Source organism: Cyprinodon tularosa, unplaced genomic scaffold, assembly GCF_016077235.1.
Source record: "Cyprinodon tularosa strain WSP-4 unplaced genomic scaffold, ASM1607723v1 ctg1094, whole genome shotgun sequence".
NCBI lineage: Eukaryota > Metazoa > Chordata > Actinopteri > Cyprinodontiformes > Cyprinodontidae > Cyprinodon > Cyprinodon tularosa.
The window spans coordinates 277331-291271 of record NW_024037887.1 but is presented as its reverse complement, the minus strand read 5'-3'; the positions used below and the strand labels follow the sequence as shown (position 1 = coordinate 291271).

Genomic DNA, 13941 nt, shown 5'->3' with positions numbered 1-13941 from the left:
TGGATGGATGGATGGATGGATGGTGATGGATGGTGGATGGATGGGAGGATGGATGAAGGATGGATGGATGATGGATGGATGGATGGATGGATGGTGGATGGATGAAGGATGGATGGATAATGGATGGATGGATGGATGGATGAAGGATGGATGGATAATGGATGGATGGATGGATGGATGGATGGATTGATGAAGGATGGATGGATGTGCTTATGTAATCTCTCATGGGTGAGTCCCATGACTTAAGTGTAACTGCTTTGAAGATGAAACTGCAATCATGCTCCTCTGTTCAGTGATGGGTTTTCTCTTTACACAAAGATAGCTTCCTTGACCCCTCTTTCAAACCATCTGTCTTCTCTGTCTAATATCTGAACACTTTGGTGACAGTGATGTTTATCAATTAATTATCTGAGATCAGTTTTATTCACTCTTAGACTTAGACAAACTTAAGTGTCATTTTGTGTACACTGAGTACACAAAATGACACTACGTTGCTTACAACTTACAACAATGAAATTAACATAACTATTATAAAGTGATCAGCAAGTAAACAGTGTAGCAAAAAGGAAACTACTTTAAAAACTAATGGTCCAAAATGGCATTAACGTGGGAAGGTTCAATGCAGTGCATAATAAATATTGAGCAAAATGCAGTAGAACATCAAGCTGTGTCTTATTTAGAAGGATTATAAAAGTTCAAACCATGTTGGTGGTCCAAAATAATGTTGCAAGTGTGATGCAGAGTCCAGTTTAGAGTTCAACATTCTGATGGCGGTGGGGAAGAAGCTGCTGCAGAACCTGCTGGTCCTGCATTGAATGCTGTGAAGCCTCTTCCCAGAGGGCAGCAGGGAGAACAGTCCATGGTGGGGGGGTGAGGGGTCATTGATGATGTCACGGGCTCGGGACACACAGCGCTGGGATGAAATGTCTTTAATGGAGGGAAGAGGAGCCCCCATGATCCTCTCTGCTGTTCTCACCTTCTTCCAGTCTGAGGCGCTGCAGCCTCCACACCACACAGTGAGACAGCTGCTCAGAATGCTCTCTATGGTGCTTCTGGAGAAGGTGGGGGGGGGGGGGGGGGGGTTGGGGGGGGGGATCTGCACACAGAGGATGTTTTCATCACTGCTTGGGATTTTAACCAGACTAAGTTAAATACTTTGCAACACAGGGACAGAACACTCTGGACCTGGATTATTTTAACATAAAGATGCATTCAGAGAAGCCCCCCCAACCCCCACCATTACTTATTTTTCTTCTTACTTCTAACTTCGACTCATTACATTTTCACACCAGTATCTCTACTTTCTATTCCTTACATTTTTTAAACAAACGTAACTCGTTCCTCTTGGCTTCGGTTTAATGTTTCTAAATCTTTATTTCCCGTCATGCGCTCCATCCAATGCAGATCATTGGCTCCACCCACATCTAGTGAAAACTAGTGTGATTGGATGAGTCATAGAAGGCAAACACTCATTGGTTAGCTAAAGGAAATCATCAGAAGCAAGCAGGTGTTCTTCAAACTGCTAACGTGAATTGTCTATGCCATGCTACAATGTGGGATTCAGAAAAAGATGTTGAAATGTCTGAAAGGTCGGACACAGGCGAGAGCGTATCGGGAGACGGAGACCAACCAGACCTCCCTCATCCTTGGCCCTATCTCAGAGGATTTAGAGAAATAGTTGAAAAATTTTGCTTTCAGTTCATATAGCGGCATCTGGCTGTTTTTATTAAAGGTTACTTTATAATTTTATACTTTAAGTAGTTTTTGGAGCACATACTTTTTCACTTTTACTTGAGTAAAGACGTCAAGTTGATACTTCAACTTTTACCAGAATGTTTTTAACTTGCAGGATCTATACTTCTACTGAAGTAACAAACGTGTGAACTTTTGACACCACTGGTCTGCTAAGAGTGAATGAGACATTGACTTCCTGATTAACACCACCAGGATCTACAGCAGGGACATCAGAATGCCTTTTGGGCTGAAAAATGTAGCCAGATGGTGACAATAAGATCGAAGGTAATCCACACAGGGGGGGTCACATTCCCAGAAGGTAGAATAGCAGATGTAGAAGAGAGCTGCAGGTACCTTGGAATACCACAGGCAACCATGAAGAGGCCACAAGTGAAGCAGCAACAGCCAAATACCTTCAGCAAGTAATGTTAGTTCTGAGCAGTCAGCTAACTGATAATGTAAATGAAATGTAATGTATTCAATTCTATTCAGTGTATTTCTATAGCTCCAATTCACATCATGTCATCTCAGGTCACTTTCCAGTTCTCCAGATCATCCAGTCAGATTGATTCAAAGTTTTCTCTCTAAGGAAAACCAGCTGATTGCATCGACTCATTGACTCTTCAGCAATCCCTCACACTAAGCATGCTTGTAGCGACAGTGGAGAGGAAAAACTCCCTTTGAACAGGAAGAAACCTCCAGCAGAACCAGGCTCAGTGTGAGCGGCCATCTGCTGAGGCCCACTGGGGTCATGTAATGTATGTAATTTAATGTAATGTAAATCGTTACATTGTCCCACATTGGGGAAATTCCTGTTCTGCATTTAACCCCTCCCCTTAGGGAGCAGTGGGCTGCCGTTGTGTGGCGCCCAGGGAGCAGTGTGGGGTTAAGGGTCTTGCTCAGGGACCCAGATTGGAGGCTGTGGGGATCAAACCGGGTACTGCAACCTTCTCAGACCACAAGCGCACTGATCTAACCACTAGGCCACCAATCCCTCCTATAAGTGGAACATCCAGGCAATCAAAAGATAATTCATTCAGCACTCCCCTAGATGGGAGTAAATCCTACATATTGATGCTTTAATATTTAGTTTATGATGAATTCCTTCTATGAAATAAAGAGAAATTCACCAGAACACAGACAGTCTTGCAGTATCTTAACTAGTTTCCCAGAGGATAACATGCACTGTGCTCTCAATTATGCTTGAATGAGCACAAAAGTTGCAGAGTTGATTTGGCATGACCAAACAGTAGACTAAATGAAGTTGTTCATATCAGAGTGGCAGGATATTAGGGTCCTTGTGGAAGTATATAGCTTCATGGTGGTAGAGGTCCAGCATTTCCCTGATGTTGCATCAGTTTGTATTATTTTATTGTTGAGCATCTACAACAGCTTCCATAAGCATTTAATGGATGTGTAGCATCTTCTATTGTGTCAATGTGGCTTTATTGATGGGATGGGAACTATAAGGTTCTTCCAGAATAGGGATGGGGCAGCCAATTAATGTTTGAGGTCCTGCAGTTGCTGAATTAGCCTAGTATGTCAGCATGTTCTCTATGAAGCAGTGTTATAATGCTAAGAGCAGCATTTGTCTCGAGGACGTGTTTGTAGTTTGCCCCTGAAGCCGGATTGTCCTCCAGTTCCACCCCTGGAAAACAGCCGGCCAAGAAGGAAGCACTGGTTGTTAAATCAATGTTCATTTTTCCCTTTCTGAAGTCAGTAACAAGCTTCCCTCTTTTGCTGATTCTTAGAAGCAGGTTATTGACTTCCTGACAATCAGAAGGCCACTCCAACTTGTCACACTATTCCCTCTCCCCCTCCATGCCTCCCATTAGTGCACCATAGTGCTATCATCTGCAAACTTTATGATCATTTGAACCAGTTGAGAAGAATGTATTGGTCAGCCTACCCACTGTGTCCAGCAGCATAGATCAGGTTCATCTTTCTTAAAACCCATCTCACTTTACTTTCTCAGAGAAGCTCTGGATTGTATGGTTTCACATGATAGCTCTACCTCAGAATGGGAGAGTAAAATACCATCATCCTCAAATGCCTTGGTCCAAATAACTTGTTAAATTATAGACCTATATGTATGCTTTCTTTAACATCTAAAATTCCTGAAAAAGTAGTTGCTAAACAAATGTGACCCCTGGCACCATGTTGACCTTTTTGAAGAGTTTATCATGGCACTATTGATATCCTCAAGGCCTCAGATAATGAACTTGTATCTGAACTCTTCCTTTTAATTCTCAGTGCTGCATTTCATACAGTTGATCATAATATTCTTTGAAAAAGGCCTAATAATTATGTTGGAAATTAGGGAACATATATGAATTTATAAACTGCTCTCTCACTCGCCCCTCGTACTCCTGGACATGGCTGGTGGTTCCATCATCTTAAGCCTGAGTCCTCTACCAAAGGCCCAGGAGCTTGAGGGTTTTTCACAGTATCTTAGCTGTCCCTAAATCTGTGCATGAGATCACGCAGACAGAAGAGACATCGAAGCCATAAGGCCAGAGAGCCCTAGGAGAGGCAGAATCCCCAGCCAAGCCATGACCAACCCCAAAGGGCCCAGCCCAATCCCAAGCAGAGTGTAGAGAACAGAGGTGTGAAGACCTGATACCAGTCCCCCTCCTGCCCGGATGTAGTGTTGCTGCCTGCTGGACTACTGTGTGTTTATAAATGAGGGGAGAGTAATTCTGCCCCCTCACCAATCCTACCCTTCACCCTTAGTGTCTAAATGCATTCCACCAATCACAGGTGGGCATGAGCATTGGAAGAAAAGCCAGAAAGCCTGGCCCACCTCCAATACTCTAAATGTGACCAACCTGATGCCTTATCTTTGTATGTCTTGAAAATGTTATAAATTATGCTAACTAAGGTGCTCAGTAAAATTGGGGAATAGGCCCCAACCAGCATGAGAGGACCCACACTGGTGATGATTCCCTCCCCAAGAGATTATATGTGTGGTAGTGTGAAAGAGCTTTTGAGGGGGAAACATCGGGGATGGGGAGCAAAGAATGGGGGAACGGGGTTCTTCCAGGGAGCCAGCTCCCCTGCTGACTCCAATAGACACCAAGTTCTCCACCAGGGGAGCAAGACACCATGCAGCAGGGGCACCACCACTTCCCAACCCTCAAATCCCAACCCCATACCAGTACCTATATCAGTTACTATAGAACAGATGGTTGTGACATAATACATTTGATTTTCTACAGAAAACACTGGTAGGTTACCAAAGATATCAATCCTTGTAGGAGGGACATTTGTGACATAATAAATACACTGCTAAAAAATAAAGGGAAGACATAAACGATACAATATAATATCAGTCAAATCAAACTTTGGTGAAATCAAACTGTCCACTTAGAAATTAACACACAATTCCACATGCTGCTGTGCAAATGGAATAGACCACAGGTGGAAATCTTTGGCGATTATCAAGACAACTTCTCAGCGCCTATGCTTTCTGGATGATTTTTTTTTTGGTCACTTTTGAATGGTGGTGGTGCTTTCACACTTGTGATAGCATGAGACAAAACCTACAACCCACACAAGTGGTAGAACAGGCGTCCACAGATGTGTTGTGCTCAGAGTCCAACTCCGTGCAGGACACTCGGCATTTGCCAGAGAATACAAGGACTGGCTGTCTCTGCTCTTCACAGATGAAAGCAGGTTCACACTGAGCACATGTGAAAGACATAATAGAGTCTGGAGAAACGGTGGAAAGCAATCTGCTACCTGCAACATCCTTTAGAATGACTGGGTTGGCAGTGGTTCAGTAATGTTGTGGTGCGGCATTTCTTTTGAGGTCCACACAGCTCTCCATGTGCTCATCAGAGCTAGCATGACTGCCATTAGTTACTGAGATGAGATCCTCAGCCCCCGTTTTCAGACCGTCAGCTGGTGTGGTTGGCCCTGGGTACCTCCCAATACAGGACAATGCCAGACCTCATGTGGCTGAAGTGTGTAAGCAGTTCCCTGAAGATGAAGGCACTGAAGCTATGGACGGGTCCTCAGACCCGAATCCTATCGAGCTCATCTAGGACATCATGTCTTCATCCTTTAACGTTGCACCACAGACTGTCCACGAGTTGAAGGAAGCTCTAGTCCAGGTCTGGGAGGAAATCCCCCTGGACACCATCCACCGCTTCCTAAGAAGCATGCCAAGGTGTTGAAGGGAGGTAATCCAGGCATGTGGGGGCCACACAGCTAATATTGAGCCACATTTTGACCTGTTGAAGGACATTACTCAAAGTTGATTCCACCTGTCTATGTTTTTCCACGTCAAAGTTGCGTATGGCTCCATATCCAGGCCTCCATTGCTTGATACATTAGATTTTAATGGATGTTTTGTTGTGTGATTATATTGTCAGCACATTCAACTTTGTACAGAACAAAATATTCAGGGAGAATATTTCATTCATTCAGATCTGGGATGTTTTATTTGAGTGTTTGCTTTATTTTTTGAGCAGTGTATTTATTTCCAAAGAAAGAATAGTTTCTGTAGAAGGGGTTGGTGTGATATTATAGATATCTAAATCCTACAGAAGTAACTTGTGTGACATTATCAGTTTATATTGTAAGGACTTGTATGCAGGGACTGGAGAGAAGGTTTAGTTTGATGTTCCAGACATTCCCTCAAGGGGGACTTAGACAGCATCAAAGGTTTAAGGTCCTGCAAATGGGACTGTTGTGGCATTACAGCTGCACAAGGGACTGTTTCTATGTAACTTGAAGCTTATCTCATTGGACAACATGCTAAATGCTTATCCAGAGGCCATAATTGTCTCTCCCAACTGAATGTCCTTACAGTAAGTCTTTGGATGAGTTGCTATCAATCAATCTGCTGACCCAAACAGTTGGAGCACATCGCAGGAGGGGTTTTAGGTTTGTGAGCCAATATATGGCCTATCCATGCCAAAACTATTCCAGGACTCAAATGCATAACACCATCACGCCGGCTCTACTGGGCGAAAAAACTGACAGCGATGCAGATGGATGCCCCCATTGTGTCCTGGATTGTGGATTACCTGACTGGCAGACAACAGTACATGCCCCTACAGCACTGCATGTCAGAAAAGGTGATCAGCAGCATTGGGGCCCCTCAGGGAGGGGACTGTCTTCTCTCCCTTCCTCTTCACCCTGTACACCACAGACCTCAGCTACTGCACAGAGGGCCGCTACCTTCAGAAGTTTTCTGATGACTCTGCAGTAGTCGGATATATCGACGATGATGAGGAGACAGAGCACAGGGGTGTGGTGGACGACTTTGTTACCTGGTGTGATCAGAACCATCTGCAGCTCAGTGTGGCAAAGACCAAGGAACTGCTGGTGGATCTGAGAAGGATTGAGGCCTGTGAGCCCTGTTTCTATCTGTGGGATCAACATGGACAATGTTTAGGATTATAAATAATTAGGGGCGCCCTTGGACAATATACTGGACTGGACTTAAAACACAGGAAGAGCCAGAGCCATCTCTGTTTTCTGAGGCTGCTGAGGTCCTTCAACATCTGCTGGACAATGCTACAGATGTTTTATGAGTCTGTGGTGGCCAGTGCCATCCTTTATGCTGTTGCATGCTGGGGCAGCAGACTGAAGGTGAAGGACGACAACACACTTAATAAACACCTCCTCAAAGCCAGTCAGGCTGTTGGAGAGGAGCTGAATGTTGGCCAGGAACAAATCATTCCTGCCTTCCTCAGAGACGATGGACTGAACTGTTAAACCAGGTAGTGACTCACACAGATAATCGTCTCCCGTTAGATGATTGTGGTCACTAACCTGTGTTTCTCCCTGCAGAGTGTCAGGGATGGGGTAGCGTCCCGTCCCCCTCATGCAGCGTTTTGAACTTTCCCACTGTCTGTCTCACCTTGGATACTGGGTCCATCTGTCCTGTTTATGACTTCCTGGCTCTAGTTCCCCAGGCTTTGCTCAGGGCCAGAACAAAAAGTGGTTAGAAGAAAATGAAACCCACACATTTCTGAATACTCCTCCCACTTAGCCAGTCATTCACTCAAACTCTTGAAAAAGGTATGCCAGGACCTTTTCAAATGACTATAACCTCCCATTTTAAGTCATTCTGACTCATGCATCACTGTTAGTTAATATTGTAACTGATGAGATGATCATATTCTCACTCACTACCTTCCTGACTCACTCCTTTGTTTTGGCAATCTGCCTTATCATTGTGAAGTATGAGAGGAAAGGTCACAACAGAACAAACACAGAGAAAACTGCCACACAAAATATAATCCCACCGGGAAGTTTCATTTTTGGTCATTAAATTCAGTATTTGCGTCGTGCAGTTTCTGTTTAAGTCTAACAGTAAATCTCATAGCAGATGTTGCTGAATGACACAGATTAGAAGTTTGAACAGAATTATGAAAGAACAGCATCTCAACAGAGGTGGACATTTTTTAATCGCTCAAATCTTTCCATATCTTGTGACTTGGCAGGCCAATGAAGAAAATACAAACCTTACTGCTGCACCCACCTTTTTATTATAAGCAGCTCTATAGTTGGCCTATCATACAAAACAAAATTACTATACGTACCATTATTTAATGGTGTTAAAATGAAATCAATCAAATCCCTAAAGACAGAAAAACATATATAATTTATATTTTTTGTAGCCCTTATTCTCTAGCTGGTCAGATGTAAGAAACTTTCATTCCTTGCAGTTTATTTATAAAATGCCGATTCACAAGAATTGTCTTCTGCAAGAAATGTACAGAGAAGGTTCAATCAGATCATACGGTCAGATTGGTTTTCTATCTAAGAAAGAAAGCATCTGATTGCATAAAGTCATTAACTTTACAGGATTTGCTCCTGGTTGAGCGTTTGGCAGCAGTACATATTCATAGAATGAGTTATGAAAGTTTTCTCACCATCTTCATCATTTTTCTCCTATTTCTAATTATCTTTCAGGTACGAACACATTTTCTAAGTTCTCCAGACTGACGTAGAAGTCTTCTTCCATCCGTCAGCTGTTATCCAAACTTAGTCTTTCACTAAATTAACCAGTTTTTTGTTACTTAAAGCAATTCATTTGATTAGGCTACATCATTCAATGCAGGTCCAGCAGGTTCTGCAGCAGCTTCTTCCCCACCGCCATCAGACTGCTGAGCTGATGAAACTCTAAATCCTGTCTCAGACTCTGCATCACATTGATGACACCAAACCAAAACACGGCAGATCTGCACCATAGATATTAAAGCTCTGAACTTCCACATCAATGCGTTTTTGCTCCGTGATTTTTCTCCCATGCTGTTTATATTTGATCACTGCTGCACTTTATGAATGGACATGTTCTGAGAGCTGTGCACAATGAAATGTCATTTTGTTTACACTGTGTTTAAAAGTAAAAGTTGTCTACGTCATAAATTATGCAGCTCTGCAATTATAAATTAACATTTTAATCACTGATGATAGAACTACCGGATCGATACACTGATATGTCGGTATTCAGGGGACTCTGGTTGAATTTGTTCTTATTTTGCCTAAATAAACTCAGTTTGCTGCTGTTTTAACAAACTTCTTTCACCGTCAGAAAGTCTAAAATCAATTCTACCCCAGAAATAATCAGAAGAGCATCTTATTTTGCTTATCATAAGAAAACCCCTCAATACATGTTGAGAAGTTTGTTCCACAATTTTAGCAAAAATCTCTCTTTGAAAACATGCTAGATATTAAAATAAAGAATAGATTGATATTAAAGATTTTAAAAATAGTTTAACAAAAAAATTCACTTTCATAAGATTCTAATTAGTTGTGAAATTCTTCTCTAAAAATGGTAATAAAATAGAATCTGTAGTTTCTGGCTGCCTGTCATAGACATGCTGCTCTTTTCCTTCTGCTTTCTTATTTTTGCATTTCTTTAATTACATAAATTGCTCCTCAAAAGGCTGATTAATGAGTCTCCCTCTCCCATGTTCCTTTAAGAGCAGTGGGTGAGGGTGGGGGGGCCTGGTTGTGGTGTTCCCTGTGAGGCCGCTAGGCGCGTCTCTGCTCCATGAAAGCCTGCGACAGCAGAGTCTGTGGAGCTGAAGGAGGAGGAGGAGGAGGAGAGGGAGCCAGAGAGAGGGAGAGAGGAGCTGTTCTATCAGCCTGAATCGTGAGGAGCGACGATGGGGAGAAAATTCTGTCTCCTTTCCTCCAACATCCCTTCATTAAGATGTAGAGCGATGCGCGTCCAGAAAATCACAGCAGATCTTAGAGAAGAAAAGATATTTTGGATTTACGGACTAATGGGAGCTTTTCCTTTCCTTTCCACGCGTGTGAATCTGAGCTGAGTTTTTCCCTCTGGAGTGAGAAGCGGAGCAGCTTGATTCCCAAACGCTGGAGCGGATTTTCTTTCCTCTGGAGCTTTTTGGGAGGACCTTATCCTAACGGGACGGAACGCAAAGAGGAATATAGTGGGAGGCAAGAAGAGGCGCAGCGGATCTTCTCTGACGGTAAATTCACCTCTAGACTCACTTCTTTAAGGTCCAGCAGCGTTGATCATTCGGCTCCATGATCATCCTCCATGGAATGAAGCCGCTGAGATGCAGTGGGCTGATGTTTAGATGTGGAGAAGTGTTGGTCGGTAAGTTCAGGTGAACCTGTGTGGCTTGGAGAAAAAGGAGGATGAACATTCCTGTCTTGTGGTTTTTTTGGAAAGCCTGGTGATCCTTGTTGGGAACCGGAGAGAAATGCACATCTTTCCTGTTTTTCCTTCTGTCGCCACTTTGGAATCGCTCTGCGCTCAGAGCGCATGGACGCACAGAGCTGCGCACTGAGCCGCTGCGTAAAACAGCCAAGCTCTGGGTCTGCAAGCATTTGCTGGGAGTTTGGAAGCCTGATAATACAGCCTCCTTCAGGGGCTCCTCTCCTCCTGACGGTGCTTCTGTCGCTGCTCAGGTTTAACGGTTATCAGACCTACTTGCAGACCAAGCTGCCATCTTTACGGATTTTATAGAAAGGCGCATTTTGAAATGTTGCTGGATGTTCTAATGCAGGTAAAGCTGCAGTTTAGAGGAACTATAGAGGTCTCTATCTTCTCCTGACTAGAAGGGGGGGAGGAAAGTTGCGCCTGTCGGCCACTGCGGGGGCACCATCACCATATAAACGGGATGAATGCGGTAGCTGTGAGAGTGCGTGTCTGTGCGTGGATGGAAACGGAGGCTTGGATGTGTTGAATTCAAAGATCGGAATCTATGAAAGATGAAGCTTTGTCCCCCCCCCCCCCCATAAAGACCACTAACATGAAATAACAAAAACATCAAACAGTTGCTGATTTTAAACTGTCCAATAGGACACACAGGTTTCTCAGCCAGTGACGTAACATTTTGCAACAAATGTAATCAGATATTTTTCTCTATTTGTTTTTTGCTTCCTGTCAAAAAGATGATTTTACATTCTGACAGCTGTGTCACGTGACCTTCATCATTTCTCTCTCTCTGCTAAATGACCAAAGCACCAAATTCAGTCCATGAACCATTTAATATTAACATTAAGCAAATATTTCCTCAGCAAACATCAAATCTAGTTTAGTATTTCTACTACATTATATCTAAATATTTAAAAACATAAGAAGCTTTCTGGTATTTTAATGAGAATAATTGTTACAGATCTTTGATGAATAATGATGAGGAGGATCCACAGTAGTTCTGTTGGTTTATTGTTACATCTTTACATTTTCAAATGATAATTTTTGATGTTATTCTAATAATATAATGATCAACCAGATTATTTTTATATTTTTTGGTGAAATGATATCATTCTTCAGATTATGCATCTGAATAATAATTCCATTTATATTTTTGGTTTTACTCACAATCAGACAGATGGTGAAAAACCCAAACAGCAGCTTCATTCTCTGTGGTTAGAAATTCACAAATAGATGGAAGAAAGAATTTGAACCCAGAATGTTTTATCCTGGAAGCTAGAAAATCTAAATAGATGCTGAATGATTCTCCTCATTCAGCCCAATAAAGTCAGTGGAACAGAAAAAAGCCACAAAACCCAATTATTCTCCTGTTGGTCTGATAGAAACAAGACTGAACTTTTAATGAACTTTGATTGGATTTTATTTGTAGACAAATATTATACACATCTATCTATCTATCTATCTATCTATCTATCTATCTATCTATCTATCTATCTATCTATCTATCTATCTATCTATCTATCTATCTATCTATCTATCTATCTATCTATCTATCTATCCTCTATCTATGTATCTATCTATCTATCTATCTATCTATCTATCTATCTATCTATCTATCTATCTATCTATCTATCTATCTATCTATCTATCTATCTATCTATCTATCTATCTATCTATCCTCTATCTATCTATCTATCTATCTATCTATCTATCTATCTATCTATCTATCTATCTATCTATCTATCTATCTATCTATCTATCTATCTATCTATCTATCTATCTATCCTCTATCTATCTATCTATCTATCTATCTATCTATCTATCTATCTATCTATCTATCTATCTATCATCTATCTATAAATATTTATTTTTCTGATCTTGGTGTGTTTTTGTATCAATATGTGGAGGGAGGGACATGAGTGTCCCAATGTGTCTCAGTGTGTCCCAGAGTGTCCCAATGTGTCCCAGTGTGTCCCAGAGTGTCCCAAGGTGTCCCAAGGTGTCCCAGTGTGTCCCAAAGTGTCCCAGAGAGTCCCAATGTGTCCCAGTGTGTCCCAGAGAGTCCCAATGTGTCCCAGTGTGTCCCAAAGTGTCCCAGAGAGTCCCAATGTGTCCCAGTGTGTTCCCAATGTTTCCCAATGTGTCCCAGTGTGTTCCCAATGTTTCCAAATGTGTCCCAGTGTGTCCCAAAGTGTCCCAGAGTGTCCCAATGTGTCCCAGTGTGTCCCAGAGTGTCCCAAGGTGTCCCAGTGTGTCCCAAAGTGTCCCAGAGAGTCCCAATGTGTCCCAGTGTGTCCCAGAGAGTCCCAATGTGTCCCAGTGTGTCCCAAAGTGTCCCAGAGAGTCCCAATGTGTCCCAAAGTGTCCCAGAGAGTCCCAATGTGTCCCAGTGTGTCCCAGAGAGTCCCAATGTGTCCCAAAGTGTCCCAATGTGTCCCAGTGTGTTCCCAATGTGTCCCAGTGTGTTCCCAATGTTTCCCAATGTGTCCCAGTGTGTTCCCAATGTGTCCCAGTGTGTCCCAAAGTGTCCCAATGTGTCCCAATGTGTCCCAGTGTGTTCCCAATGTTTCCCAATGTGTCCCAGTGTGTTCCCAATGTGTCCCAGTGTGTCCCAAAGTGTCCCAGTGTGTTCCCAATGTGTCCCAGGGTGTCCCAATGTGTCCCAATGTGTCCCAGGGGGTCTGATCTACATTTCTCAGCTCTCATCCGTCCAATGGCGTCTCCGCCTTTTTGCTCATCATGTTTCCAACTCATTCTAAGGCCATTGAGTTCCGTTGGTTTAATGTTTTTTCTGAAGATCATGGTTTATCACTGCTGGCTTCTAACATGCTCTATATCTATAGCTGATTAATTGATACATCATGCTTGGGACCTTCTAGCAGTTAGCAGATTGTTTTATTAAATCAGGAGACATGGCGTGGCGTGGCTTTCCATCCTGACTAAAGTCATCCAGGTGACGATGCGGTCTCGTTCTGCAGACCTAAGGTTACGATAAGCTTCATGCAGAGAGCACATTTCTACATCCAGAGCGTCACAGACGGCTGCTCTGTCAGCTCCAGGAGCCATCAAACTCTAATGCTTCTCTTTACAGCATTTTCTATGTGCGGCATTAACTTTGTAATAGGTTGTATATTAAGCCTGGCTGTGATCTCCTCCCTCACATAACCAGATAGTTTGGATCCTTCTCCCAAAGCAGAAGGTGAAAAAGCAACGATTCTCCAGTATAAACCTTTAAATGCAGCATTCAGAGGAAAACTGCGTCTCATGGTTGGCCTGATTTTGCTCTGTAGATGAAGAGGAACTTCCTGCAAACCTCCAGGTTTAGAATCAGTCATCATAGAACCAGTCTTTCTAGAACATGAAACCATATTTCTGCACAGAATTTTGAACAGTTTTGAAAAGATATGAAAATCAGTATTTAGATGAAGATAGAAACTATTTGAGGGTTATCCTCCAAATAAAAAGATGTTTTTTTTTTCACAGCTTGAGAGGAAGTTCATGGCTCATAGTTTCCACTAAAGGAAATCTTTCCTATAACCAGTATAGATTTTCTTTTT

At 42.6% G+C, this 13941-nt stretch overlaps 2 protein-coding genes across 2 annotated transcripts in view; both read left to right on the top strand.

Annotated features, from left to right (window-relative positions):
* The first annotated feature begins 9783 nt into the window (after window positions 1-9783).
* The window catches only part of LOC119789229 (neuroligin-1-like), a 161458-nt gene continuing 157300 nt past the window's right edge, over window positions 9784-13941 (top strand). The window contains exon 1 of the mRNA XM_038294044.1: window positions 9784-10190. The gene's annotated coding sequence lies outside the window, so the exon portion shown is untranslated. The remainder of the gene's footprint in view (window positions 10191-13941) is intronic.
* On the top strand, window positions 12284-13069 carry LOC119789247 (keratin-associated protein 16-1). Its single transcript, XM_038294068.1, has one exon. It carries the CDS (start codon window positions 12284-12286, stop codon window positions 13067-13069), a length of 786 nt encoding a protein of 261 aa, XP_038149996.1.

Bases quoted from the DNA above. Each gene is read 5' to 3' on its own strand.
- LOC119789247 (XM_038294068.1), top strand. From the start codon at position 12,284: ATGTGGAGGGAGGGACATGAGTGTCCCAATGTGTCTCAGTGTGTCCCA.